We start from the raw sequence: 27,336 nt of genomic DNA on the forward strand, positions 1-27,336 counted from the left end.
GGGGCCCTCCCCCGAAAAATTTTGAAAATTTCACACTTTTTAAACGCAATTTTAAGCATTATTGGAGTTGGATTCCATAGTGCTTGAACTTCAAAATATCCTATTCTCAGGATTCTTCGGGGGTCCCTTCATCACATAAGCTTTAGGCGACCTTTCATGTCTCTTAGAGACAAATTTTCAAGGATTTCGGGGCCTTTTAGTAACTGAGAAGGATAGGAAAATTACAACATTACGGGAAAAAAACGATGACTCGAAAAAAATTCGCCGCGGGGGCCCCTTCGGGGCCTCCGCGGCAAATTGTTAGGAGGCGATCGCCTCCCCGCCCCCATGGCCAGTCCGCCCCTGGACAAGGAAGGGCACAAGCGCGGCCTCCTAGTGAACCTGGAGGTTCATTCTTCGCCTCTTTAGGCTTTATAGTTTTTTTTGCAAAGAAACCAGTGGCATTATCTTGTTTATCCTGAAATTATTCACAGGTTACCGGGCTTAAAGTACAAATCCCTGACGTGTGCAAGCGCCCTATTCGATTGCTCGCTTCCCAACCATAGTTCGCCTTCAAAAAAAGAGGAAGCAATTTAAGCGGCTTCGGAGTGGTAATAGTTGCTTTTTGCGCCTTGGCAATACGTCCAGAACATTCATTTCGTGTCCTTATAATCCGTGCATCAATTAGAGAAAAACCATTTAATTCTTAAACTTTTTTCTTTCTCTCGTAAAAAAAAAAAAAAAAAAAAAAAATACTAAAAATCCTGGAGGAGTCAACTTGTCACGTCACCTTCAAAATGCTATGTCTCAAGACTTAAATTTTAAGTTACGGAGCACAATTGGGTCTTGTCTAATATGTAATTACTGGGAATGTAGGATTATTACTGGGATGTGAGGATATTCCCTGATCTGCTTTCTTCTACCCTATTGGGGAATAAAAGGGCAGTACCTGTGTAACTTCTTACGGAACAGCCTACTCCTAACGAGTTGTCTTCCTTTTAAATAAATATGAAAGTGAATAAAGTTGGCTAGTCATCGATTTCTCCTTGACCGTTCCAAAAAGGAAGAAATACTATATACTCAACCTTTTTTATAAGTAATAAAATTCACGTATTAATTTTTTTAAAATAAAAATCGTCTGCGATAGTTGGAATGCAGAAAATGCGTTATGTAGCCTCAGTTGAAACGTTGCAAATTTGATGTTCATTTCTTTAAAGGAGGAACAACTAATTGTTTTTCTCGAATTATTATTAGAATTTTCTTCATTTTTCTAAATATATTTACAGAAAATTTAAAGATAACGACTTGTTTAGTTTTTTTTTTTTTTTTTAAAGGACAATTGAATATAATCCAAGATTTTGAAATGTTGCGACTGGAAATTTCGACTTCTACTATCGAGATCATACATCAGTCAATTGCAAAATCGTCGGCCCATTTGAATCGTAAGTAGGAGATTAGACAAAACGCGGAATTTCATTATTGAGGATTGCACCATGTGTGAACAGACCAACATAGTAACACCGACACGCCGATCGCATGATTGAATTTGCACAATTTACCACTTTCATTATCACTTCAATTATCACCTTTGATGTTTTTTTTTTTTTTTTTTTCAACTTTCCTGCTCGAATTCCTAAGTAAATGCAGGCTGCCTGAGGCTTCCGTCTAGGTGCACGCTACCAGCTGTGAGGAATACTTCATGCACATAGATGATTATACTTCTATGAATGCTGTAAGTCGCAAAATACATACCTCGATTTGTCACGGCGTTTCAAAATCTCCGATGTTATTTTTTAATTTTAATGAGAAATGATTGAATGCTATTATTTGATATTTTCACAGAAAATTCTATTTCTGATGAGGGGAAATCAATAAAAATTACAAGGGTAATGTTCCTTGGCTGATTTATGAAAAAAAAACAGGTGATATGAAACCTACTTCTCACGTCGGAAAGTGTCGTACGTGTTTGGTGACATTCAACGTTGTCATGCTGTATAATATGAAGTTGGGTCAACTCGACCCAAGGCGCGAGGCTTGCCAAAAACACGTGAACGGGTTGTATGAGGCTGATACATACGAGCTTTAGCTATACAAATACATTGCAAAAGAAGAATCAATCATCAAAATCAAAAAATGAGTGTCAGGGAATTCTTTTTTAGACAACGCGACCCCATGAAATCTCAAGTCGGGTCAAATTAACCCGACTTTCTGTTCTGGGGGAGCGATGGTGCCGGCACATACACGAGCTTTAGTTGTAGGTTTACGAATATACATCTCAAAAAAAGAGTCAGACATCAAATTGAAAAAAAGGGGGAAAATGAGTGTCAACCTAGCCAAGATATGGGAGACGTATTCAGGCTTTGTTTTTTAACTTTTCTCCTTAATCCGAGCAAAATTAATTAGCAGCACAGAGAGCAACGCGTTGCGAGTTCATGTCTCGCGCTATCGCGCCTTCAATTTTGCAGACGCAACACGGGCATCCATCAAGCACGAATAGCTGTATCTCTGCGCCGTCAAAACGCGCGGCCTTTCCCTTGCTCCATCTCCATTTTGAGTTGGGTCCGTTTTTTTTTTTTTTACAGCGGTGCTTCAAAGGCTACATGAGCAACACAGCCGAAGATAGGAGTGACGTAATCAGGCTTTATTTTTTAACTTTTCTCCCGAATCTGAACGACATTTCATTGATTATGACGCCCTCGTAACGCGACCTCCGCACCGAATCGTCTAAAAATCTCCGCTAGCGTTCCATTATTTAGAAAGAAATCTATCCATCATCGATACACATCCATTACATCTCCTATAAATTTTCTACGTATATTTATAGATGAGTGCATAAAATTCCCAGAAAATATATTGAACATTTTTTTTGATTATTTATCCTTTTAAAAATGACTTAAATGAAACATGCGCGGAAATTTGCAACGTCGTTACTAGAGAGACATGCATTTTCCGACTTTAATAACTTGCCACGCACATATTCAGCAAACTCCCTCGATTGTTTTGGAGAGGGCCAAGTACATCTCTAAAAGAGGGGCTACTTCCGTATAATATGCTTGAAAGTATACGGGGATGGCTTCATATATGAAGCCATCCCCAAAACACGTAACGCACTTTTCCGGCATTTTTTATCTCCCCCCCCCCCCTGTAACGCTTTTGTGACGTAGATCCCTATCCTGTAACACGTAAAGTCAGAATGGCGTAAAGCTTTCCTCGACACCCCCCCTCCTCTCACCCTAGAGCGTCACGTAATTTAGGGACGGGCCGTATCTTGTATGAATGAAAAATTGCAAGGAATCATGATGGAAATTCCGAAATAAACTGATGAAAAAAATAGCTTCGACACATCTCCAAGGTGGAGCTCGTGGATTGAATCGTTACCTACACCATTTTATCGGGACAATACGACTCGAGAGTGCATGAGACAATAAAATATCCTCGTAATTGCCGCCAACTTGCCCCGCCGAAACAATATCATCCGGGAAAAGAACCGACAGCGCTTTGCAAAGAGGATCCGACTTGACACGCAGGTAGGTGGCGGCACTGGGCGCTTACGCTGCGCCGCACACTGGATCGAGTCAATGAGAGAGGTCGGACTTGAAATTCTTGACTAAAATTGCAAATTTTAATGTTTATTTCGTCATATTTTAAATTTCAAGGGGTGATCGTAGAAGAAAATTTCAAAAGAAAACCATTGGAACCGCCCTTAAAGTCAAAGTTTTGTATAAACGGAGTTACAAGCGTTTGAAGTTTCCAGATTTTCACTATGTTGTAACAACGCATTATTTTTTTAAAATTTTATCGGCACTATGTACACATGACTTGATGCAAATTGACATTTTTTCCAAAACCGATTATAAATGACTTACTTTTATTTTTTACACTATTTGCATCAAGTCATGTTCCCAGATTTTGTCCGACCTCTCCTATTGACTCGGTCCGCTGTGCGGCGGGCACGTGTTTGAGATGGATACGCATAGCAACCACCCCCGTTTCTAAGAATGCCAATTTCAAAACAAGCCGCATCAAAAACAAAGAGTGGCGTCATGAACATGTGTCGCATCAATACATTTTTGCATCCTTCATAGCCTTTGAATTTTTCCTCCGAAAATGTGAGTTGGGGTGGAAGAAGTTCGAACATTATTGCAAAGTGCAGGATGGCCAAAGTGGATAAAGCTAGGAGATCCGTAGACAAGACCCGAGACGCACCGCTTGAGCTTAAGTTGACAGGATCTCAGGTATCTACGTACTTTCGTTGTCTTTTATTTACCTATGCCCTAAAAAGTATGAAGGTTAGGATTCATGCTCTCGAAACTTTTTTATACTTTTTTTGTACGAAATTGATGAGTTTGTTAAAAGTAAAGAATCTCTCATCAGATGGACTTGCCAGCCTCAAATTCAAAATTACTTTAGAAATACCTAGATTTTTTCATGCGAATGGGATGTAGGAAAATTAATCGTGCATATAGATCGAGAGTAGCTCAAATTTTTTCACCTACGAAGATTAATCAATTTAAAAGTGAATAGGTTGGGAGGGAGTTTTAAAACAAGAGGAACTAAAGGAAGACTTTTTATTTTTGCCTGTAAATAATGAATCTATATTTCCACATTGATCTTTTTGTGTCACAAGAAAGTTTTCACTCTAAAAGGTGTTGATTACATAGCTTTTAAAGAGTGCTCCGATCACCTAAGTAGCACATTACAACGAAAATATTGGAATAATTTTGCAATTCAATACAATAAAATGACAATTCTTTTCACCACGAAATTGTAACATTTTTACATCATTTGATCGGTAAATTTCAAATTTTGAAAAATCACCAAATCGACTTCCAAGTGTCAGAAAGTGGGCATATTGCAATGCAAAACAAATTTTAACTAATTTTTCTTTTATTGCAATAAATTTCAATGAGCGGAGCCCCTTCGAGTTGGGAAATAGACAACATACACGACACTCCGATACAACAGCAATAATTACACTATGTAATTGCAATTCGTTGCAACTTTGCGCTATTTGAGAAGTCCGCGTAGATTACGATTCACAGCTGAAACCTGACAAAATTAATTATTTTTGAGTTTAGTCAAATCTTTGCCGCCAATTTTTTTAAACTGTGGGCCGTATTTGAAACCTAGACACCCATTGAATTCTTTTTTAATTAAAAAAAATCAAACATGAGCTGATATTTCCAATGTTGGAATTTGAGATACGCATTTTATGGCCTCAGTTATCGTCACTCTATTCTGTAAAATAATTGGTGCCGTTCATAACAATGTGTAAGTGGACCGCGTTAAACAGAAAGGAACCAAGCCACATCAGCTATTGCCAAATTTAACAGGGGAATTTGATTTTTTACGAGAGAACGTTTGTGCGGATTCCTTTGAAAATGTTAAGGAATTTGCTTTGTATTATGGAGAAAATTCATAGAAATTCGCACAAAAATCCGCACAACAGCAGTTCTCATGTAAAAAATTAAATTGCCCGATTCAATTTGGCAATAGCTGATGTGGCTTGGTTCCTTTCTGTTTAACGCGGTCCAAGTGTATTTAATTTTTTTTTAAGAAAATTTATTTCATTTTTTCTATTTTCTGTTTTTTTCATTATTTTTTTCCTCTTTTTTTTTCGTTTTTTTGTTCCGATGATCAAATTTACGTATATTTCATACTCTCTCTACCTACAGATCAATTTACAAGAAAGACCGCGAAGTAATCATGCTTTGAGCAGGTATTCATCTCGAAGCTCGTTGAATAATCTCAAGCGTCCTGTCTCAGCCACACCTCATCTCGGATATTATCAGGTACTCGCAAACCGCCAGCCAGCATTTAAATTTACTGAATTTAGTCAGCTTTTCAAATCGTTTAAAACAGTGGCGTGGCGTGCTTTGCGATGTATCGATAGATCTATCCTTTAAACCTATGGAAAAGGATCGATAGACAGAGTGTTCGTAGCAAACACCTTAATAATCGATTCTTTACCACAGGTTTAAATGGCAGAAAATCGATATATCGCAATTCACGCCACGCCACTGGTTTAAAATCGTCATTCTGTGGTAAGCATGCGGCCTCAAATAGACCATTAAACAGGACAAAGATTAAACGTCCATCACGTATTTCCGCGTCACTCAGAAGACGTTGATAATAAACATCGAAAACTTCTAAAACTGACTCGTACAACAGAGGTTGACAATATGTCTGTAGTTAACATTAAAAACAACGTAAATTCAAATTTCTCCAAATCGATGAGAGTCAAATTGGCTTTTGAAAATGGCCTTACGTAAGGCACACACAACTCCTGAATATGTTTGATATTTGTATGAAATCGCACGTTTGCTGTAAGTAGCCAGAACATTCTGTATTTGTTATGTTGCATTGCACAGAATGCTCAATCCTACAGTGAGCGTAAATGGTACTGTTCTTGAGTAGATACTTATTCTATGAACTTAATTTATTTTGGAATGGTTAGGAAAGTACTTGGTACTACAAGAACTTTTTTTTTTTTTTTTTTTTTTTTTTTTTTTTTTTTTTTTTTACGAATTTCTCATTTAATATCAACTGACAGGACATAGATGATCCCGATGATGATCTCTCTCAAGAGAATATGCAATTTTTTGCCCACATCTGAGGCAAGTGGAAGATGGCAAATTCAAGATTTATTCACAAAGCAGTGTTCTAACTTCTTTCCAAAATTGCCGGGGTTTTTTTTTTGACCGGCGAGCCTGATTTTACCGAGATACTTTTCATTTTTTGTCGAGCCATAAACAAACTTCAGAAGCAGGGATGCAAAGAAGTCAAAGCCGCACCAGTTTTTTAGGCATCTTATTTGGTCGACACCCCTTATTTTCAGGTTCATTTGTCGCATACTCTGTCCGATGAAATTCGATCACTGACTTCGAGCAACTTTTTTGACTCTCTGAAGGGTTCAAATTGATACATCTGACGAGATAAAGAAAATTCGAGCTGATCCAATGATTTGAGGCTTAGATCGTAGCAGTATAACAGTTATATTAGGCGTCGCTCCTTGCCTCGGAAACTCGCTTTTGCCTCGAGCAACTGTTTGAACTTCCCGGAGACGAAATTGCATACCCAATTAAATGAAGGCGTTTTGAGTGATCGCGGTGACTTGCACCTAGTTTTACCTTAAATGTCTCCGGTTCACGTTGCCATGCCGTCGCAGAAATTTTCCATTGATCTTTGGGGGGGGGGGGGGGCAATTTCATCCCAAATGTCTTGAGCCTCTCAACCAAGCAAGTTAACTTCTCTTTAATTTGGTAAACCTCATAAAGAATTGCTAATAGTGCAGCGGGGAATTTTTCCAGAACTAGGAGCAAAACTGAGATGCCGCGTCATTAACTTTTAATAAGACTCTTTTCTTTCCCATGCATGGGAGGACTTGGAATCTTCATTTCGTCACCTTCCGGTCAAAGTATCACAAGCGCCATGCGACGTTTTAAAATTTCCACCGTCATTTTATTTTTTTACAGAGAAATCGTTCAACGAAGCTGTCCTAAAATTTCACGGAATTTTCTTTGCACTGCCGATAAAATTCAGTGAAATTTTCAAATAGATTCAACCAAAAATTTATCTGTAAAAAAATAAAATCGCGGCGGAAATTTTGAAACCTCGCATGGCGCTTGTGATACTTTGGCCGGAAGGTGACGATTTCACTACGAGCAGTTATTTATCGGTCTAGGTTCTGGCTCCTGACTCTTGAACGACGGCCAAAGTGCGAAACCTCGTATGTCCATCTATGACGTTGCAGACTTCCTGTCATGCTTTGTTTTTCGTCGGCAAACTAGTCAACGTAATTTCCTGAAAACTTCCTTGATTTCCCTCCATCTTAGCACAATATTTTATGTAAATTTCAAACCATAAATTTGGCTTACCTCTTAAAAAAAATGAAAAAAAATTTGAAATTTGGAAAAATTTAAACAATTTAAAAACATTTATAAAATTTAAAATTTTTAAATATCGCAATGGAGATACGTGGGTTAATTCGCACTTTAGCCATAGATATGCACGAAAAGATAATTGAGAGCTCGCATTCGGAACATGTTTTTTTATTGTTCTTGAATTTTTTTTAAGTGACAAGATTTTTCTATCTTCTTTTAAATGAGCCTTTAAACCTGAATTTTTAAACTAATAGTCAGTGGTAATATTTTGCGAATTGCTCAAAACTGAAAAGTAAAGAAGTTGCTTTTGAGGGAAGATTTGTAAGTAAGCTCTCATTGAAAGGAGCCGTCTCCCATAGATAGATAGAGTAAAATCAGCTGATGCGAAAAAACGAAGTCTCAGCCCTGATAGCCATTGCTTGATTACACGCAAAACTGGGTGACATCACGCGATGCGCAGACGTGTTTAGTGATAAATGCGAAGTTTCTGAGAGATACTATATCTGGTTCATCGTTCGCAAAAATTTAAGCTGCTGCGTGAATTTGCAAGCGGCACGCAAAGTGGATTGAAATAGTTCAGAAAAGCCATTTTCGCTGCAGTGGCGTGGCGTGCTTTGCGATATATTGAATGATCTGGCATTTAAACCCATGGAAAAGGATCGATAAACAGGCTGTTCGTAGCGAACACCTTAATAATCGATTCTTTACCATAGGTTTAAATTACATATCAATCGATAAATCGCAATTCACGCCACGCCACTGTTTCGCTGTGCAGTCACCAGGCTTGTTCTATACGTCATTCGAAATGAGAGTGCTTTCTAGAACGAGCTCAACACGATTTTTGACGATTCCACTCCGTCCCATGAGCTTTAAAATACGTAGGTTTTTTTATACCTTCGGTCCTGGTTTTCCGAGTTCTCGTGCTTCTCGAGTAAAAGTGATTGGAAAAATGGAACCGTGGCTCTTTCGCAACACTCATAATTAATTTTAGACCCGACCGAAATCTCTAGTTTGAGTCACATTGTTATTTTTAGGATGGTCATTATTACAATTCCGATAAAAATGAAACCCCGACCAAAACAATAGTGCCATCGCAAAAGTAACATTCCCTGACAGGAAATGGTAATCGAAGTCTAAAGGCAAGTGTCCGCAAGTGGATTTGGTCGGCTTTTTCAACCAAATCAATTGGGTTGCAAACAAATGAGAAAAACGCTTTGCTGAATTTCAGAACTAGACTCAGTTGCTTGATAAATTTTTGAAAATGTTTGCATCCATCCACTTTTCACCCTACCTCCTCGGTAAAAATCGGCAGTAGAATCTGTGTTCCAAAATACCATAGACCCACAGCCGGCTGTAAGATTTCCAATAGCTTCTATAGCCGGCTACACAATTTCTTATAGCCTTGTGTAGCCGATGGCGATTAAGCAACAGCCAGGCGATAAAGTGTATGCTAAACGTTACTAATTACGGATGCTAGGACTTAGTAAGTTTTTGGAACACTGCTCTCTTTTTGGGCCGTAGTATCTTGGTTTATTTTGCGAGGAAAGCTCCGTACTTTTGATGGATGCCTGCCATTGCTAATATAATAGAGCGCCTTCAGTTTCGTATGATACTGTGCAATACCTCTGATGCGAAATAGTTGCTTCAAGCGCCGTGGCAGGCGGGCAGCCAGCGCGAAACACGCATTGGCGCCTACAAACCTAACAGGGATACTTCACGCGTTGCGCAATGCGTGAAGTATCCCTGTTAGGTTTGTAGGCGCCAGTGCGTCGCCGCTCCGCTTTGTGTTAGGCTCTAATATTTAATCTGGCGGAGTCAGCGTTATTCAACTCATGATTTTGAAATGTTTGCACATCCTGTATGGATTATTCTCATTTTAATTGATGAAAAAAAAATGTGTATTAAAGGAAAATATAATGTGTGTTTTGTAAATATTAAGGTGGTTCCGTATCAAACTTAATGATTTCCAAAGCACACGAATTTCTACACAATTTCTTATAGCCTTTTATAATCGATGGCGAAAAAACAACAGCCAAACGATAAAGTGTAAAGCCCGGCGATAGGAACTATAGCCCGGCTGCTTAATTTTTATCGCTTCGTATAGCCCGGCCGTATGATTTTCTCCGCATTCCACAGCCAGCTATATGATTTTCTGTAGCCTTCTTTAGCCGGCTATAAGAATTCCTATGGTATTTTGAAACGCAGCTCTTATCGCCAATTTTTACCAGGGCTCCCGAGGTGGGTTGAGAGTTTGGATGTAGTCGTCATTGTAGTGCCAACATGGAAACCAAATGTTGTAGCAAGTACCAAACTTGAGACTTTGAAAACTTGAGAGATGTCACATTCGGACCGCGTCATGCAGAAAGGAACAAAGCCACATCAGCTATTGCCAAATGTAATTGGGCAATCAATTTTTTTACATGAGAACGGTTGAGCGGATTTTTGTTGCAGATTTTAGGAAATCTTCTGCCTAGTGCGAAGCAAATTCCTTAAAATGTTCGACGAAAATCCGCACAAACGTTTTCTTGGAAAAAATTGAATTGCTCAGCTAAAGTTGGCAAAAGCTGATGTGGCTTGGTTCCTTTCTGTTAAACACAGTACATTTGTTTTACTTATAAGAATCTCTCAAATCTGTTGGGAGGGATCCAGTGGATTTCTGGGGGAGGGAGCTCACCCCTTCCCCCACCCACCCTTAGTTCCGCCCATGGTTACAAGTCAGAGTCTGAAAGGTAAAAGTTTTCACGGCACCGTTGTAAAGATACTAATGATGGGGCTTTCTTTATCCCTGGTTTTTACCACGAAATTTCTGACAAGACGTGAGATTTTGAACTCTCATCAATTTTTTGCCCACAGCAAAACACGATGCGGAAACTTGTGAACTGGAGTCGACCCCAATCCGCGGAGGCCTCAACTATTGGGATTGGGCGTAACAGCAAACTGGCCGCCAACTTTCGTCAAAGTGTCGCATGTCTCGACGAGCACGGTGAGCACCGCCCTGTCAAGTGTCATGACGCGCAGCTTTGACTGCTCCAACTTTTCAAGTTTCAAGTATGAGCGCAGGAACTTTTTAGGATATCGACGGTGAAACTGCAAAAATGCGTATCTCGGCTGCGGCATTGGCGGATCCAGCAAATTGGCAACACTGTTTTTTTCCATTTAAACCTATGGAAATGTATCGATTCTTGGAGGGGCCAGGTGCTTCGACAAGAAACGATTATTTAACATAGATTTAAATGGATGGGATCCGTTGTTGCCAAATTGCTGGATCCGCCCCTGGGCTGCGGTGTTTTGAAATTCCCGCTCCTATTTTACTTTTTAAAAGGAAATCGAGCCAATATCATAGCTTGAAGTCTTCACAGAATATTTTTTATGAGAAAAGAAAAAATCACTGAAATTTTGAAAAAATGACGTTCAGTAGTTTACCCTGTAGAAAATGAAGTATAACAGGAAGTCTGCAACACCGTAAACCGAGATACACAGTTCTGCAGTTTTACCATTGATATATTGTCATCCGCCGGAAAAGTATCGCAAGCGCCATTTTGCTGGAATTCAGTCATTGGTCGTTTTGCAATTCTCAGATATTTTAACGAACAAAAATTCTAGTTTTTTGTCGAATTATATGTATGATGCGCTTAAAAAAAAAAAAAAAAAAAAAAAAAAAAAAAAAAAAAAAAAAAAAAAAAAAAAAAAAACAAGGCTAGGAAAGGCGAGTCACAGGCGCCATGGTTGGGTGGAAAGTCACAAGCGCCAAGTTTAGCATTGTGCTGTGCTTTGAAAAAACGCCGTATGAACATTCGAATGTTACCGAAATTACCCTCTATAAAAAATATACATTGGAAAAAAGTCATACACTTTTTTTTTGTTCTTGAAACTTTCAGCTATTTTAGAGTAAATTGCAAACAAAATTGTCTGAAAAAAAGGAAGGAAAACATAAAAAAATTTCCTAATAAATTCGTTTCTTATCAAAGGAAATTTGGCGACGCTTAAAGGTTCAAACGATGTTTTTCCGCAGCACGGGAGCATGGTAGTAAGCGTTTTGATGGTTTCTTTTACTTTTTTGGTTGTGTTTAGGTAGCCGTTAGAGTGGAGAGACAAGCACAAGTTAAGAGCGCTGAGAAACATGAATCATACCTACATCCGCTCTGTGCATAAAGCATCATCTGAAAACACAGTGTCGTTACCGCTAATCGGAGAAAGGGAAGGGGGGGGAGGAGGGGATTGAAGTGGGTAGAAAAATATATTAACGTTTCCCAACAAGACATCGAAAAATGCATCAAGCTGAATCCATCCAAGAGTTCTACTCCTAAGCGGCGATCGATTAGCCTTCATCAAGTAGTGTAGGCAACACGAGTTCCCTCGAGCTTGAATAGTGGTATTATTGCGCCTGATAGTGTTTCACACGTTTAGAATAAGGAGGAACTGTCCAAGGAGGAGCTGAATGAGAGAAAAGAGATCTGTTCTCTTTCTTTTTATCATCATTTAGACTGAATTTTGTCATAAAATTACACTACATCCAGTTCATCCATTCAACGAACATAAGTGCACCTAGTTGCAAGGGAAATCTAATGGCTACTATTATGTCACTTTTTAGATGAGTCAAGAATGGACCGCGTTTAGCAGAAAGAAACCAAGCCCATCACCTATTTCCTTTAATTGAGCAATTTAATTTTTTACATAAGAGCGTTTGTGCAGATTCCTTGGAAAATTTTAAGAAATTTCCTTCGCACTAAGCAGAAAATTCACTGAAATGTGCTCAAAAATTTGCCCAACCGTTTCTATTTAAACAATTAAATTCCCCAATTATATTTTGCAACAGCTGATGTGGCCTGGTTCCTTTCTGCTTAACGCGGTCCAAATAGTGGTGCCTGATTCTTGAGCAGAGGCGGCTCTTCGAGACGGTCCTCAGAGACGCTTGAAAGACGTCACGGAGGGAGCTTTCTGGGGGTTCTGCTCCTGAGGGCGCAGGACCCACCGAGATATGTCCTAGAGTCCTGATAGGCTACTCCAGTCTCCCCTCGTATTTAAAGTCATCAACTTTATTATTAGTCAGATATGCAATGTCTCAGTCAGAGGCGGATCCAGCAATTCGGCAACCCTGCATTATCTCCATTTAAACCTATGCTAAATAATCGATTCTTTTTTAAGCACCTGTCTTCTCCAAGAATCGATGTATTTCCATAGGTTTAAATGGAGAAAAGACAATGTTGCCAATTTTCTGGATCCGCCAATGGTCTCAGTGGAGCTTTAATACGTGACTTAACACTTTTCCAGATTTCGGGCTGTACTCCGGTTCGAACCACCTCTCAAGCGATTCCGACAGCGACCTGGTGTCGGCCTACAATCGCCGGAAGCCGTGCGGGGGGGCAGGCCCAAGTGGTGGCGGCGACACCCGCAACAACCCCTCCTTCTCCAACCGGGGCCTCCACACGGCTACCGACCCCAACCGCGGCCTCCGCCCGGACCCCACCATGGACGTCGTCAACATCTCCGACGAGGAGAACCTCGACGACATCGTCGCTCTCAAGTTCCAGCGCTGGTTCCCGAGCTCCCGCACCGACAAGGCCTCCATGATCCTCGAACGGAAAGAAACCACGACCGACTCCAACGGCACCGTCTACCACGCCAGCAAGTTCGAGCTCCGAAACTACTCCAACACCGAATCCGTCGTCAACGTCCTCAACGACATCGACGACGAGGAACTTCTTCGGGACGATGAGCCGCCCCGCCCCAAGAGCTCCAAAGAACGCATCCCGCAAGAACACGACATCGCCAAGAGATCCTGTACCTCCCGCCAAGAATCTAGGACCATAAGTAGTATACGAGAATCCGAAAGTTATCACAATGGTTTGGAGAACCGAACTCAGGATCGACAAAACCAGCCCGTTGAAAATCAGAAGAACGGACTGCGCAGTCCTTATACATCCCTGAGCAAAAACGATAGTAACAATAACGCGAAACAGTCCGGGGAAAGCTACGGAAGTTACAGCCCCCTCAACCCCGTCGCGGCGAAGTATCCGAACAAGATGAATTATGAAAGTGTATCGGAGTTGATCGACGGCACGCTGCATAAGATTGGTTTCTACTCGCCGCCGCAAGCGAGTAAAACGGAGAACACTTCATCTCGACCTCAAACTGGGAACGGTCAAGAGGATAAATCGCCGAAGAATCATTTTTCTTCGACGTCGTCGTTTTTGTTCAACGCGGCGAACTCGAAGAGGTTCGATAGCTTCCCCGAGGTCGCGGATAAGTTCGACAAAGACGCGTGCCAAAGCTCGAATGTCAGCTCTTGCGGAACCGATAAGGTGATGTCGAGCAGCGGGTATTCGACGGGTAAAACGTCGTCCGATGTGTACTCCCAACCCAGCAACAGTAAAACAGATTCGCCCGTCCCAAATTGCACCCAAAATGAGCTCGATTTGACTGGAAAAACGGAGAGTGATCAAATGGAACGATCGGCCAGTTTTCGAACGACGCAAGTCAAGCAAGATCGGGTTTTAGAAGCTAGAAGTGCAGCTTTACGGGAAGCCGAACGGAAAATTCCGGAAAGTAAATGTGCGGAGGATAAATATATCCCCACCGTTTACCCTATCCAATACAGCACCAAAGTTCAAACTTTATCGACGGTTGTGATAAACGGAGGACCGATCAGGACCACCAGCAAGGAACTCAGAGAAAACGGCGCTTCCTTTGAGCCGGAGCATAAGGTGAGGTTTGAAACAGACGATCGTGATAAAAATCCAGAGAGTAGATCCTCATCCTTCCCAAACGACTCAGTCAAACTTGGTACAAATATACAAAACATTCTTTCGAATGAGAAGATAGAGGAAGTGACAAAATTTGTGATCGATGGCCATTATAGCAACGAAATATTCTATTCTGTCAACCGGCAGATAGACCCCTTGAAAAAGTTCGACTCGGCTGAGGAGAGTCACCACGTATGCATGTCTTCCGAATTGCCTACTCATCGATTTGAAGGGGATGGTCCGCGGCAGAAACCTGCGACCTCCGGCGTGTCCGATTTCAACACGTGGACCCCGACCAGAATCGAATCTGAGGAGCTGAAAGATAAAACTCGAGACCAATCTAGTTCTTCCAACTTTAGAGTTGGTTCTTTAAAACGCCAAGACGACGTCAAAAAAAGTCTGCCGTACATGGAGCTGATGGATGTGATAAAAGCCATAGAAGAGGACGAAAAGGAGACCTCCAAGTATGGTGGAGGCGACAACGCGACCACCAGCAAAAAATCAAGTTCCTCCGACATTTGGACTCTGTTAGACGAGATCGACGGGAAGACTTTCGACAAGGGGGCCGTCGACCACTCGACGCCGAAAGCGGGGACCAAGCCGCGACCGACCCGAATGAACGACTTGATTAGTCTGAGTAACGCGGAGCTGGCGCAGAAAGTGATGACGTTGTCGCTGCAGGTCGAGGACATGGAGGTCACCCTCGAGACTTCGGCGAAGAGGCTGAAGGACATGCAGCAGTCGCTGAAGAAGCAGAAGGAGGAGAGCGAGGCGGCCATCAAGCGGCACCAGAAGTTCATCGACCAGCTCTTGAAGGAGAAGCTGACTCTGACGAACCAGTGCACGAAGATCATCGGCGAGATGGAGAAGCAATACGACGTGACGTTGAAGAACCTCGAGGGGAAGTACAAAGTGGAGATGAAGAAGCAGGAGGAGCGGCATCTGGCGGCGGAGAAGCTGAGGAAGGATAAGTGGATCGACGCGAAGACGCAGAGGATCAAGGATATAACCGTGAAGAGCCTCGAGCCGGAGTTGAATAGGATGGCCAATCAGCATCAAGAGGAGCTGGCCGAGATGAAGAAGATCTACCAGAAGCAGCTCGAGCAGCAAGAGGAGATGTGCAATCGGAGGATGAACGCTCTTAGAGAGAAGATGGAGACTGAAAAGGAGAACGCGCTGACGTTGGAGAAAGAAGCCGCTAGGAATAAGTAAGGCACTGCATACTTATCGTTCCGTTTTATGAATTGGATCGCATCTAGTAAAAAGGAACTACTATTTCTGGCTTATTTTAAAAATAACATGTATGCCACTGGTTTCCTTATGTAGAAAGGTGCTTTTATGGAAGAGCCAGAGATAGTGGTTCCTTCTTTCAAAATGTGATCCAATTATTAGCCGCTCAGCACATATTGAGGTGATTCGTCTTGGCTTTTGGGCGTGCCGATATATCGCATGTTCACTGGCGTAAGTGATGTATCCAGGGGCGCCATTTTAGGTTTTTGCAGGGCCGGGAAAAAATACGGAGGTTTTTCTCTTTTTTGTTTTTTTTTGTTTGCCTTTTAGTGGAGTGGTTAGTAGCGGCGGTCGCGTACTCGGCCGAAATCATCGGAATTTTCACGCCTTTCCTCCCCGTCATTCCGAGCGGTTTCCATGGGCCTGACATCCAAACGCTGCCCTTCTATCGAAATGACGCCCCTAGATGTATCACATCGCTTAAGGAATAAATCTTGGCAGATTTTGACATTTTTACAAAAAAAAAGAAGAAAAAAGAAAAAAAACGACGACAGCCCTGCGCATAAGTCTAAACGGTCATTTGCAACGAAACAATTGAAAACTGCAAAAAAAAAAAAAAAAATTGTTGGATTTAATCAATCTCCATGTCGAATGCGACGTTTTTTGCCCCAGGAAAATGCTGCTTCAATCCGTCCGAAATCTGCAATTTTTTTCGGTGAGAATGACTCTTTAAGCTTATCCGCAGGGGCTATAATGTCATTTTTTGGCTACGAAATCAAAACTGGCCGAGACTTTCTATTTACACTTTAATACTAAATGAATTAGCATGAAAATGAAAGTTTTTCCGAGATCTTTCTCTCCCAAATAATATAGTTCAATATTTCTGGAATATCTTCAGAAAAATATTGAGCAAGATTGCATCTGCCCTTAAAAATATCATCAGAACATTATGATAATACGTCGTTCCCTGCACAAAGGAACGTAATTTATCCAATTTGGCAACACCGAAATGTAGTTACGTTCTTTCGTATAGGGAAACGATGAATAGTAGAGTAGTAGTAGAGTAGTATATTAAAATGCTAGAACGTAAAATGAATGAGCTAATTGCTAAAAAGTCTGCTAATAGTATAATCGTTTCTAGTTTTTTAAAACGAAATTTCTGTTTTTCGGGTGTTGCAGGCTGGAGAATGAGCTGCAAGAACTGGAGAGAAGATATCAAGATCAGCGGAAAAAGTTGATCGCGGATTTGCACGCTGAGCGAGAATCGATGGAAAGAGAAAAAGACTCCATGCTCCTAGAGAGGGAAAGGGAACTTGAAAGAAGGTTCGCGCAAAGGGAGAAGGAGCTCGAGAAATCATGGACTGAAAAAGAAAAACTCGCCACGGAAAAACTAGCGGCTATCGAAGCAAATTATAAGGTAAGAGGCAACAAAATCAGAGTGCCGATCCCGAAAAGTTATAACCCGCAGAAAAGATGGAAGTAAAACTAATTTCTGGAAACACGAGATCGATGTTTTTCATTCATAATCCTGAAATTTAGACATCGATCTAATAACATCTCAACGGCCAAAGTGCGGAATCACGTCCCTCCATTAAGGTATTTCAAAATTCCTGCTCCTATTTTATTTTTTTGAAGAGAAATAAGTCATCTTCATAGCTATGAATTTTTACAGAATATTCTGCTTAGAGAGACGAAAAATTAAGAAAGAATCCAAGAAATTACACCTTCCCAGAGCAACAATGAAGTATGACAGGAAATCTGCAGCGTCGCAGACGGAGATACGTGGTTTCGAACTTTGGCCATCGATTTAGACGTTGTTTAAAATATTCCCTAAAAACTTAAAGACATGATGCGAAGATAACAGCGACACCTCGCTGTATTCTTTCTTGCAGGTTTGCTTGCTTTCTTTACCTCGCGTTTGAGTTCCCAGTCCAGCAGCCGATTCTTAAAATAATTACCATTGTGAAAGAGGGTGGGTTCAGCCTAACCTATAGACTGTTTGCTGGTTTCATCCTACGAACACCGTCAGGGGGCTACACAAGTCTCGACTTTTTTTTTTTTTTTTTTTTTTTTTTTTTTTTTTTTTTTTTTTTAAACACGATAAAAATTGTGTGTTTTCTTCCCTCTTTCTTCATTTGTTTGGTGACACTAACCCTTAAATGTTCAATACTTTTTTTATACGTAAAGTCCTAAGTTGGGGTCAAATTTACCCGTTATTTTATACATCAATTTTGATAGATTTTGAAGTTTTTTCAATGCTATTTCTACGTTTTTGAAGGTTAGATATTCCTTTTTTAACTTTTCACCATTTTGGTAACATACTGAAGCTTCTCCTCTCATCTGACATATGTAACTCTCTCAGAAAAAAAAGTCGAAAAGGATTCCTGAGGGTGATTATCAACAAATTTCCCTCACACGACATAACTCTCGCCAAAAATACCAAATTTTAGACATGAGCCCTCCGCGGCGCTCGAGAGATCTTTATTTATTTATTTATTTATTTATTTTTTTTTCAAAATTATTTTTTATTTTGACACATTATAGCACAGTTTGGGCAAACTTAACTACAAATTTTCTCAAATTTCAAAAAAAGAGACACCTCAGCGTGCGTAGATGACCGAGGTACAACTATCCGTTCCTGATGGATATCTTTATTGCCTTTTGCAAAATTGAAGGAGCGATGGCGTGAGGCGAGAATTCGCAATACTCCGATCGATGTTGCCAGTGAGATGTCTTTTAGCTTCAAGAGAAAAGTTAAAAAACACTTGCTCAATGCTCACATAACCCTTGAAGCACTACTGGAAAAAAAAAGACAAACGGAACAAACACAATATGGAAACATAGCAAAGGAAAAGACGCATGTTTACGAAGGCGCAAAGATGCAACTATTCGTGCTTGATGGATGTCTGTGTTGCATCTGAAAAATTGAAGGCGCGATGGCGTCGAGGCGTGAGATCGTAAAGCTCCGCTCTATGCTGGCATTGAGGTGTCGCTTGGGTTCGGGAGAAAAGTTAAACACTATCTTCGAGTGTGTCACTCACGTAGCCCTTGAAGCACTTCCATAAAAAAGACGAACAGAAATAAACATGATTTCGACGGTGAAACCTAAAATCTCCTTCGCTAAGTTTTAAAATCTCCGAGCTCGCTTTATTTTCATGATGGAGAAAAAATCGTCACCATTTCATCAAGTTTTCGCATAATTTTATCAGCATGAAAAAAAGAAGAAATTTTGAAGAAGAAGTAATTTTCCATTTGAAAGATGAAGTATAGCAGGCAGTTTGCAACGTTGCAAACCGAGAGACTTAGTTTGGGAGTTTCACCTCGGTATAATTCTTTCAAATTGAATTCTGAAATTCTTCTTTGCTGTGAATTTCTGTATCAGTTGCCCATTTAGAAAGCGATTTAAAATTTTTTTCATTTTCAATTTTCTTCATTTTCTCTGGAGGATAATTGAGCAACCTTTACCCCATAGCTGTTAAGACATTTTCCTTGTCCTAAAAATATATTATTCCAACTTAACATGTTGAAGTTGAACATCGTAGGTATTCAATTTCGTTTGCAAAAATTAAACGTTTAATTGCGACGGAAAGAGACAATTCCTTGAATTTTCCCGTGATGTTGTTCCTTTTTTTTGTGGCACCAATTTTTTGTTAATTTTTTAGTGCGAAATTAAGAGGATAAAGGCTGCTGCGGATGAAGAGAAAGAAAGGTGGCGAGAGGTTGAATTAGCTAAATTAAATGAAAAAGAGAAACTAATGAGAGAGCAATGCAAGAGAGAAAGAGACCGGCATATAGAATCAGTGATCGAAAAACTTGAGCGGGAAACCAGCGAAAAAGAACAAGCCATCGAAAACAAATTAAAGTAAGTTGGAAATATTTTATTTCATATTGTTTTTTTAATATTAGCTCAGCATAATTTTGGGAGATATGTAAGAGAAACTGAGGAGGAGTAGTAGGGGTAGAAGAAGAAGAAGCAGGAGAAGGAGAAAGAGGGAGAGAGAGAGGGAAAGCAGGAGAGAGGTGAGGGTCATTGCTGAGGTGGGTATGAAAAAACTCGTGTTTACCTATCTCATTCATCCGAATGAAATTCAAAGCGCCTTCAAAAAGGCCCGATAGGCAGCAAACAATCATAGGAGCTGATATAGTTGCCTTGTCCATTGAATTTAGAGATTTCGTCGTTCTGGTATCTTGTTGGAACAAAACCATCGCAAAAGACATTCCAGCTTGAATCTTTTTTTATCTCTCGTATATTTCTGATTATAATGAGTGATGAGTTTCATTCCATCGTCGTCCTATCCTGCAATCGGAAATTTCTGATATGTTCAACTCAGTGGCGTGGCGTGAATTGCGATATATCGATTGTTATGCCATTTAAACCTATGGAAAAGGATCGATAAACAGGGTGTTTGCAGCGAACACCTCAATAATCGATTCTTTACCATAGGTTTAAATGGCATAACAATCGATATATCGCAATTCACGCCACGCCACTGGTTCAACTGTTCAAGTTGCTCATGAACTTTCAATGAGGAAATAAGCTTCATGATGCTTTAATTCTTACCTCGGCTAGTGATCCATTCCTACTTTCGCTCACCGTCCAAATTTGTAACATTTCAATGGGAGGGGGTGGGGAAGGGTTAGATTTTAGATAATTTTGTTTCGTTAACCTATTTTTTCCTGTTTCAGACGTTTGAAGGAGCAACTCGAAAGAGAGAGCGAAGAACACGAGCAAACGACCGATACTTTGCGGAAAAAACTCACCGAGACCCGGAATGAGACTCGTGATAAAGAGGAGCAACTTTCCCAACTCAAATCTCAACTCTCTAGAGTCGAATCGGAAAACAATATGCTCAAAGAGGTCTGTTCTGTTCAAGTGAATCTGTAATCAGGGGAGGACTGGCCCTAAATTAAGTATGGGGCGGGCCCCTAGGGGGGTCTGGGGGGCTCCCCAGTAGTAGGGGGGTCTGGGGGGCCCCCCAGTAGAAGGGGGGTCCGGGGGCCCTCCCCCGGAAAATTTTGAAAATTAGGCGCTTTTAGAATGCATTTTACGCTATTTTAGACCCTATTCTTTAATATTATTTTTGAAACATTATCCAAAAAGAGACCAGAAATGCAAAACTTAGTATATTTTCTTAAACTGGATGAAAAAATGAGAATCCGTTGTATACTTGGAATTCAACTTTTATTTTCCTCTTCCAACGAAAAATTGTGCCAAAGCTAAATTAGTATACAGAAGATACATAGAATCAAGTAGAATAGTAATAGTGACAGTCTAAAAAGAACACATTCTGAAAAACACAGTTCGGATTTTTTTGTTCGTTTGTTTTTTTTAAATGTACTTTTTAGCCGCCAAAATTGACAACTGTCTTAATTTTTTTCGAACGTTTTATTGGATCCTTTCTTTGCTCTGCTCATAGAAAAATCAGTGCCGTTTACTAGTTAAATGACGCGTAATGAATGAATAAATCGATGGTTAAATTCTGAAAACACGTAACTCGGAATCCGCATCATGAAACCTGAGACTCATAAGGATGCTCATGTTTTGCGTGTATCCTTATGAGTCTCAGGGTTCATGAGTAAATGATGCGGATTCCGAGATACGTGTTTTCAGAATTTAGCCATCGAAATAAAAATAAGAATGAAAATAAAAATACAAACAAAAAATTGACAAAAATCTGACACTTTGAAAATTATTGTGTTAATTAAACTGGAAATAGAAACACAGTTTTACGAAAAAGTCTTGAAGCTCGGATTGTTCACTTTCCCATTGGTTCTTCACGCTTTACCGGTCTTGTAATATCGAGCCATACACTAATGACAACTGTGTGGCGCCGGCGGCATTCGCGATCCAGACAAGCCTCGAGCCTTGTGAGTGAGTGAAGTAGCCCTATGGTATTTGAAGGAATCGACTCGCACGCGCGTCTTAAATGTGTCAAAAGAGGCCTTATGTCGCGGGAATTTTTGAATTAGAAAAAAGTCATTGGGGCTGCCCATACAATACGTAACGTATTAAGGGGGAGGAGGGGGGGTCAAGCCCAACGTTACGTAACTCTTTTTTGCCGCAAGACCTTTTTTTTCCTTGTTAATTTAAAAAACTGACCAAAATAGGGGGGAGGGGCGAGGCTTGTGTTACGTATTTATTTTTTTTTTTTTTTGAGGGGGGGGGATGGTTCGAGCTTGCGTCACGATGCGTTACGGAGGGGGGATGGGGGTAAAAAAATCGGAAAAAACTGCGTTACGTATTATATGGACAGCCCCCATTATGGATTTCGCTAAAGGGGGGAAAAATCGCCGAAGGCCCCTACGAAATCCCTTGAGGAAGGTAGGAAAGGTTCCCTACTAGGGGCCTCCAAAGTTCAAAATTGCATAGAAATGCGCCCTCGAGGCCTCTCTGAATCAGTACCAAAGGGCCCCCGGCAAAAAAGACCCTTTTGTCGAATCGGCGATAAAGAGCCCGGTGCCTTGAAGGTCCTTAGAGGCGGTATAAAACCGCATCAAGGCCTCTTCAAATCGGCAATAAATGGTCCCTTGGAAACGGCAAAAAAGGACTCCTTCGAATCAGATAAAGGGGCTCTTTTAAGGTTCTTAGAAGCGGCAAAAAAGGCTCCATCGAGTCTTCTTCGAATCGGCAATAAATGAGTCCTTCAGGGCTCTTCTGAAATGACAAAAAAGACCCCTTTGGACTTATTCGAATCAGAAAAAAGGGCTCTCAAAATGCAACGCCCTTAGATACGGCATAAAAAAGCTTCTTCAGGGTGCTCTCCGAATCGGCAATAAAGTGTCCTGTCCTCTCAGGAGTCTCGGGGCCCTCGAACCGAGGGCGGACGAACCGAAAAAGCCCTCGGGCGCTTCTTCGAAACGGCGAAATACGGCCCTTCAAATCGGCCAAAAGGGGCCCCTCCGGGACCCCTTTTGGCCGATGAAAGTGGGGCGATCGCCCCATCGCCACCCCGGCCAGTCCGTCCCTGTCTGTAATGATCGAGGGACGAGATCCGCCACTAGGTTTGCGAAGTAAACAGTGTTTTTAGAAGCAATAATGGCCGAATTTTTTAAAGAGATCGTTCGATAACTCGTAGGAGCTCGGTCGTCGATCATCGACAGTGTGTAAGAGTGAGATCACAACGCTAATTTCGCTCTAATCCACTATGACAATGAGCGATATCCGTTCCCCCAATTTTCAATAAGTATTGATTTACTTATACCTGAAATTCCTCACAAAGACGCAGATATTCATTAGTTATGCTCCTGCACATTATGATCAGTTTACGCGATAATGCAATCAGTGATTGGGATAAGTATTACCTCTCAAAGATACAGACTGTATAGTAGCGTAACGTGGTGGTGTATCTAGTCCCTACTCCCTAGATAACCCCCTTCCCTCCCCCAATAAAATAAGTTTTTCGGCAATTGTTTGGAGTTTTCCTAGTTCAATTTCTCGATAATTTTTTGATACTCCTTTTCTCATTTTCAAGTAGCTCTTGAGGAACTATGTGTATTTACGTAGAAGTTACTCAATAGATGACATTGCATTTTCGTTTCGTTTCAGCTTTGCGATCGTCTATCAAAGGACCAGGTTGAAGTGCGTAATTCAGCTTCGAACGAGCTTTCAAACCACATATCTAAGCTGAAAAAAGAGCTGGTGCAAATGCGACTCAACCACGAGGCTGAAATTGCTGCTCTCAAGGGCGAGAAAGAATGGGAATCAACACAGGTTTGCAACAGGTAAATATTCTTATTTTTTTTTTTTCAAAGAGAATAAAGTCCTCATTAGTATTATATGTAACCTTAGTTTGACCTGTGTGAAGAATACTTGTTAATAACGTGCTCAGGGGTAGATTTCCGTGCGTACATATTACAATTTTATTGTGATAAATTTCATCAGGAAGAGCCCCTTCATTTAGTAGATAAGAAACACGCAGCACTCCGATACAGTCGCGATAATTTAACCACGGAATGACAGTCTGTTGCAACTTGTGTTACTTGGATGCTCATTTAAGATATTTAGAATTCTATAGTATTCTGAACATTTAATACACAATAAGGTAACACAAACCATTGGAAAAATTTACTGACAAACATTATGCGTGGCCTTAAAATACGCTTCCTTTCTTGAATTCTTGAGTAAAGTTTGGTAAAAATAGCCAATATTTGAGAAAATTATTTTGAAATTTCAGGGTCTTAGAGACGGTTGCGAGGAAAGACGAGCGCATCAGTCAATTACAGAAGGATCTAGCTGCTGCCTTAAGCCGATGCAGTCACTTGGAAAGAATATCGGAGGAACAGTATGGAAGTCATTCATGACAGTCGCACAAAGTGTACTCGCATTGGAACTTTTCCGCGGATTTGTAAAATTAGTTTTTATGAGATATCACCTAAATGCTTCTAACATAGTATACAAGCTTGCGGCAAGATTGATATTAGCTTGTGCAAGATTATGTATAATGATGCAGCAACCTTGCCGCAAGCCCACCGCAAGGTTGTTGTTCCACAATTTTTATGGCGAATCCGCAAGCTTGCTGCAAGCGTTCGAACAAGCCTCCGGTAAAATTTCAAAATTTTCTAATCAATCTCATCAAATATTGCAGAGAGCTTACTGCTTGATTCCATAATTTTACTAAGGTTGCCTATCAAGTTTTGCTGCAATGTTGATGTATGAACTTGCTCTAAGGTTGATATTCGGTTGTATGTGGGCAAGATTGCAGGAAGCTTCAAGTGGTATTTTGATGCGAGTTTGAAAAATTTGTTAATCTGCAATTTTGATGGAAAGTTGATACCAAGTTTCTTGGAAATGCTATCCAGTGGCATGACCGCATGGCTGCAATTCTGACTCGAGATGGCGTTTATCGTTAAACCTCAAATAAAAACTGACTATATTATAAACAAATAAATATGGGTACCTATACGTTGTCGTATGTACCACTTGCGAAACGATGAGTTACAGAGTGCGATTCGTCTCATGTCGGAAGTCGAAATAAATCGAAACCTCCATTCCAACTTTTAAAAATTCACGATCATGTTTCTTTTTTTCAAACGAAAGCCAACGAAAATAAAGAACCGAACAAAAAAATCCAAATGAAGTGTTTTCCCATTTTAGCCAGCGAGATATAGTCAAACCGATGAAAAAGATGTTAACAGAGGCTTCGTTTCTCCCAAAATGTATTGGGAGGGGGAGGGGGGGGGTGAAGGCTGTCCGGAAATGCAAATCTTGCGTCAGAGGAGGGCTACACATCGCCAAAAATTCTCTAAAATTGATTTAACTTCACCAAAAGTTTCCCTGAAAGAGGTCAATCTTGGTATGTATAGGGTATGGGGCGATCGGTCCCTTACGGTCTTCAAATGCCGCTATCTGCATGTTAACTTTTAGCAATGTTCAATCATTTTACATTTTGTTAGTACAGAAGGCGTTTACTTCGATTGAAACGAACAGAAATATGATGAGGCAGCTATATTACGACAGCTATAATCGATATATCGATTAGATTCAATTAATTCCTCTGCTTTGGTTTTCATTATTCGAATCGCATAGCTCATCTAACTTCAGTTTCTTTACCTACAGAAATGTTCCTTCTCTACTCTGTAAGACTTCTTGTTATTGATGTTTATTACCTATTTGTTGAATTTTTTAATTTCTCTTGTATTATTTAGATGTTATCAGCCCCGATTATGGTGCTATTATGTACGTACCGAGAAACTTCGGAAAAATATAATTGAATAAACAATGCATGACATTGAGACTACCAATTTATTGATCCGCAGTATGGACACCCTTCCCTACCCGAAATGACACATCAGACTATATAGTTAATTGCATTCTATTAGCAACGGACATAACCAGAACAGGTCTTCATTCTTCAGCTCTATGGTATAGTATTGTGTCTAGTTATTGAGCGCAACAACAACTCAGTGCTCATCGCGCCTGAGGAATGCAACTATTCGTGTTCAATAGATGCCCGTGTTGCGTTTAAGAATAATGCAGGCGCTATGGTTTTTCCTCTGCCCACAGAAACCTAAGCGATTGGTGTTACGGTCCTGCACGCTGAAGTCATAGCCTTACTCCGATGAAAAGGAAAAAAAAAAGAGGAAAATAAGGAGAAAAAAATGAATTTGACGAGAAACATACATGGATTGCATTTTGCAAAAAGGGACCACTAGCATTGCAATGATGCTAAGATTGTGCAACTTCATCTTTTGCCATAAAATTGCGGAAATCGTGAAAAACTATGAAATTTAGGTGGTAATTTTTGTCTTAAATTTACAGTTTTTAGCGAGTAAAATAGAAACTATCAATGGATAATCGGGGTTTTCCTCCAAGACAAAAGAAGTTGCACAATCTTAGCAACATTGCAATGCTAGTAGTTCCTTTTTGCAAAATGAAATCCACATAACACAATGACTATCCCGAGTAGCGACGAAAATGAAACAACTGTTGAATATGAGATATACGTCTTGGAGAAGCTGAGTCAAAAGAAACCCTTTTTTCTACTTTGTTTCGGTAAAATTTATGATACGAAATATTTAAGGATGAATAGGATTCGAAAATTCTTACGAGATCTGTGCTTTTTTAACGCTTAAACTGTTCAAGATAGTTGTGCTTATCCTTAGAAAAATGAGGTAGTTTTTTTAACTCTTTTCTTCACTGGAAGAAAAACACATTTGGATCTAGAGTCCAGACTCTTGAAAACATTGACAAGAAAAAAGACGCTTGATTCAACCAGATTTAAGCTTAAATCAAAAGGAAATCCGCTCAAATTAAGAGGCTTGGTTCTTGATTTAAGCTTAAATCTGATTGAATCAAGAGTATTTTTTCTTGTCGATGTTTTTAAGAGTCTGGACTCTAGATCCAAAGTGTTTTTTTTCCAGTGCTTACTAAAATACCTCACGTAAATTTTTAGTTTTCTTCAGTGTATTTACTCAGGAAAATACAGCACATTTTTTAAGAGATTTTGAAAAGGGGTTTTCAACAGTATTTGCCACTAGGATACAGAGACAATTTGTCGCTCCTCCGACGTAAGGGCGTACCTCTATTTCCACGTGAGACCTGTGCTCCGCATTACTATATGCTCTCTGGGGCTCATGAAGAATCGGAGATACGTTAACGCCCTTACGTCAGAGGAGCGACGAATTATATGGGAGCAATCGGTTTTTTTCTTTTTTGCCTGTACACTCCGGACTGAAAAAGGTATATGGGCTTAGTGAGTGTCCAGTCTTTTCTTACTACCTCATTTCTCTCTCTTCTTATCTCTGTCTATTTGTTTTTTGTCTTTTTCACTTTTCAAAATAATCGATTTTGTAAAATATGGGAGACGTTCAAATTTAAAATTCCGAGTAAAGTTGGGGAAATATGGAAGAGGGGACCGATAATGACCGACGAGTATGTTCAATTTTGTTATTAAGACATGACAAAGTTGCTGAAAAAAAGTTGTTGCACTCGGCAAAAAAACCATCACAGAATGATATGCTCCGCTCTGTTTTGAAGAAAAAAAGCGCAAAAAAGTCGCGAG

The 27,336-nt window shown here is 40.3% G+C and overlaps 1 protein-coding gene across 2 annotated transcripts; it reads left to right on the forward strand.

The window, feature by feature from the left end:
* Positions 1–3,994: 3,994 nt before the first annotated feature.
* dila (centrosomal protein dilatory) lies at positions 3,995–25,569 on the forward strand. 2 transcript variants are annotated; one of them, XM_019056969.2, is made up of 9 exons: positions 3,995–4,214; positions 5,655–5,771; positions 10,716–10,845; positions 13,134–15,813; positions 17,015–17,252; positions 19,498–19,697; positions 20,522–20,693; positions 23,382–23,557; positions 24,010–25,569. In XM_019056969.2, the coding sequence occupies exons 1-9, from the start codon at positions 4,134–4,136 to the stop codon at positions 24,134–24,136; spliced, it is 3,921 nt and encodes a 1,306-aa protein (XP_018912514.2). In that variant the 5' UTR covers positions 3,995–4,133; the 3' UTR covers positions 24,137–25,569. The 2 variants fall into 2 exon arrangements, 1 of the variants encoding a protein (XP_018912514.2); XR_002009884.2 differs by lacking the exons at positions 19,498–19,697; positions 24,010–25,569 and having other exon boundaries at positions 23,382–23,519.
* Positions 25,570–27,336: the final 1,767 nt, after the last annotated feature.

The sequence above is a fragment of the Bemisia tabaci genome, chromosome 5 (genome assembly GCF_918797505.1).
Source record: "Bemisia tabaci chromosome 5, PGI_BMITA_v3".
Classification (NCBI taxonomy): domain Eukaryota; kingdom Metazoa; phylum Arthropoda; class Insecta; order Hemiptera; family Aleyrodidae; genus Bemisia; species Bemisia tabaci.

Bases quoted from the DNA above. Each gene is read 5' to 3' on its own strand.
- dila (XM_019056969.2), top strand. From the start codon at position 4,134: ATGGCCAAAGTGGATAAAGCTAGGAGATCCGTAGACAAGACCCGAGAC. The intron at 17,253-19,497 runs GTAAGAGGCAAC...TTAATTTTTTAG, and splicing joins CTATCGAAGCAAATTATAAG to TGCGAAATTAAGAGGATAAA. The intron at 23,558-24,009 runs GTAAATATTCTT...TTGAAATTTCAG, and splicing joins TCAACACAGGTTTGCAACAG to GGTCTTAGAGACGGTTGCGA.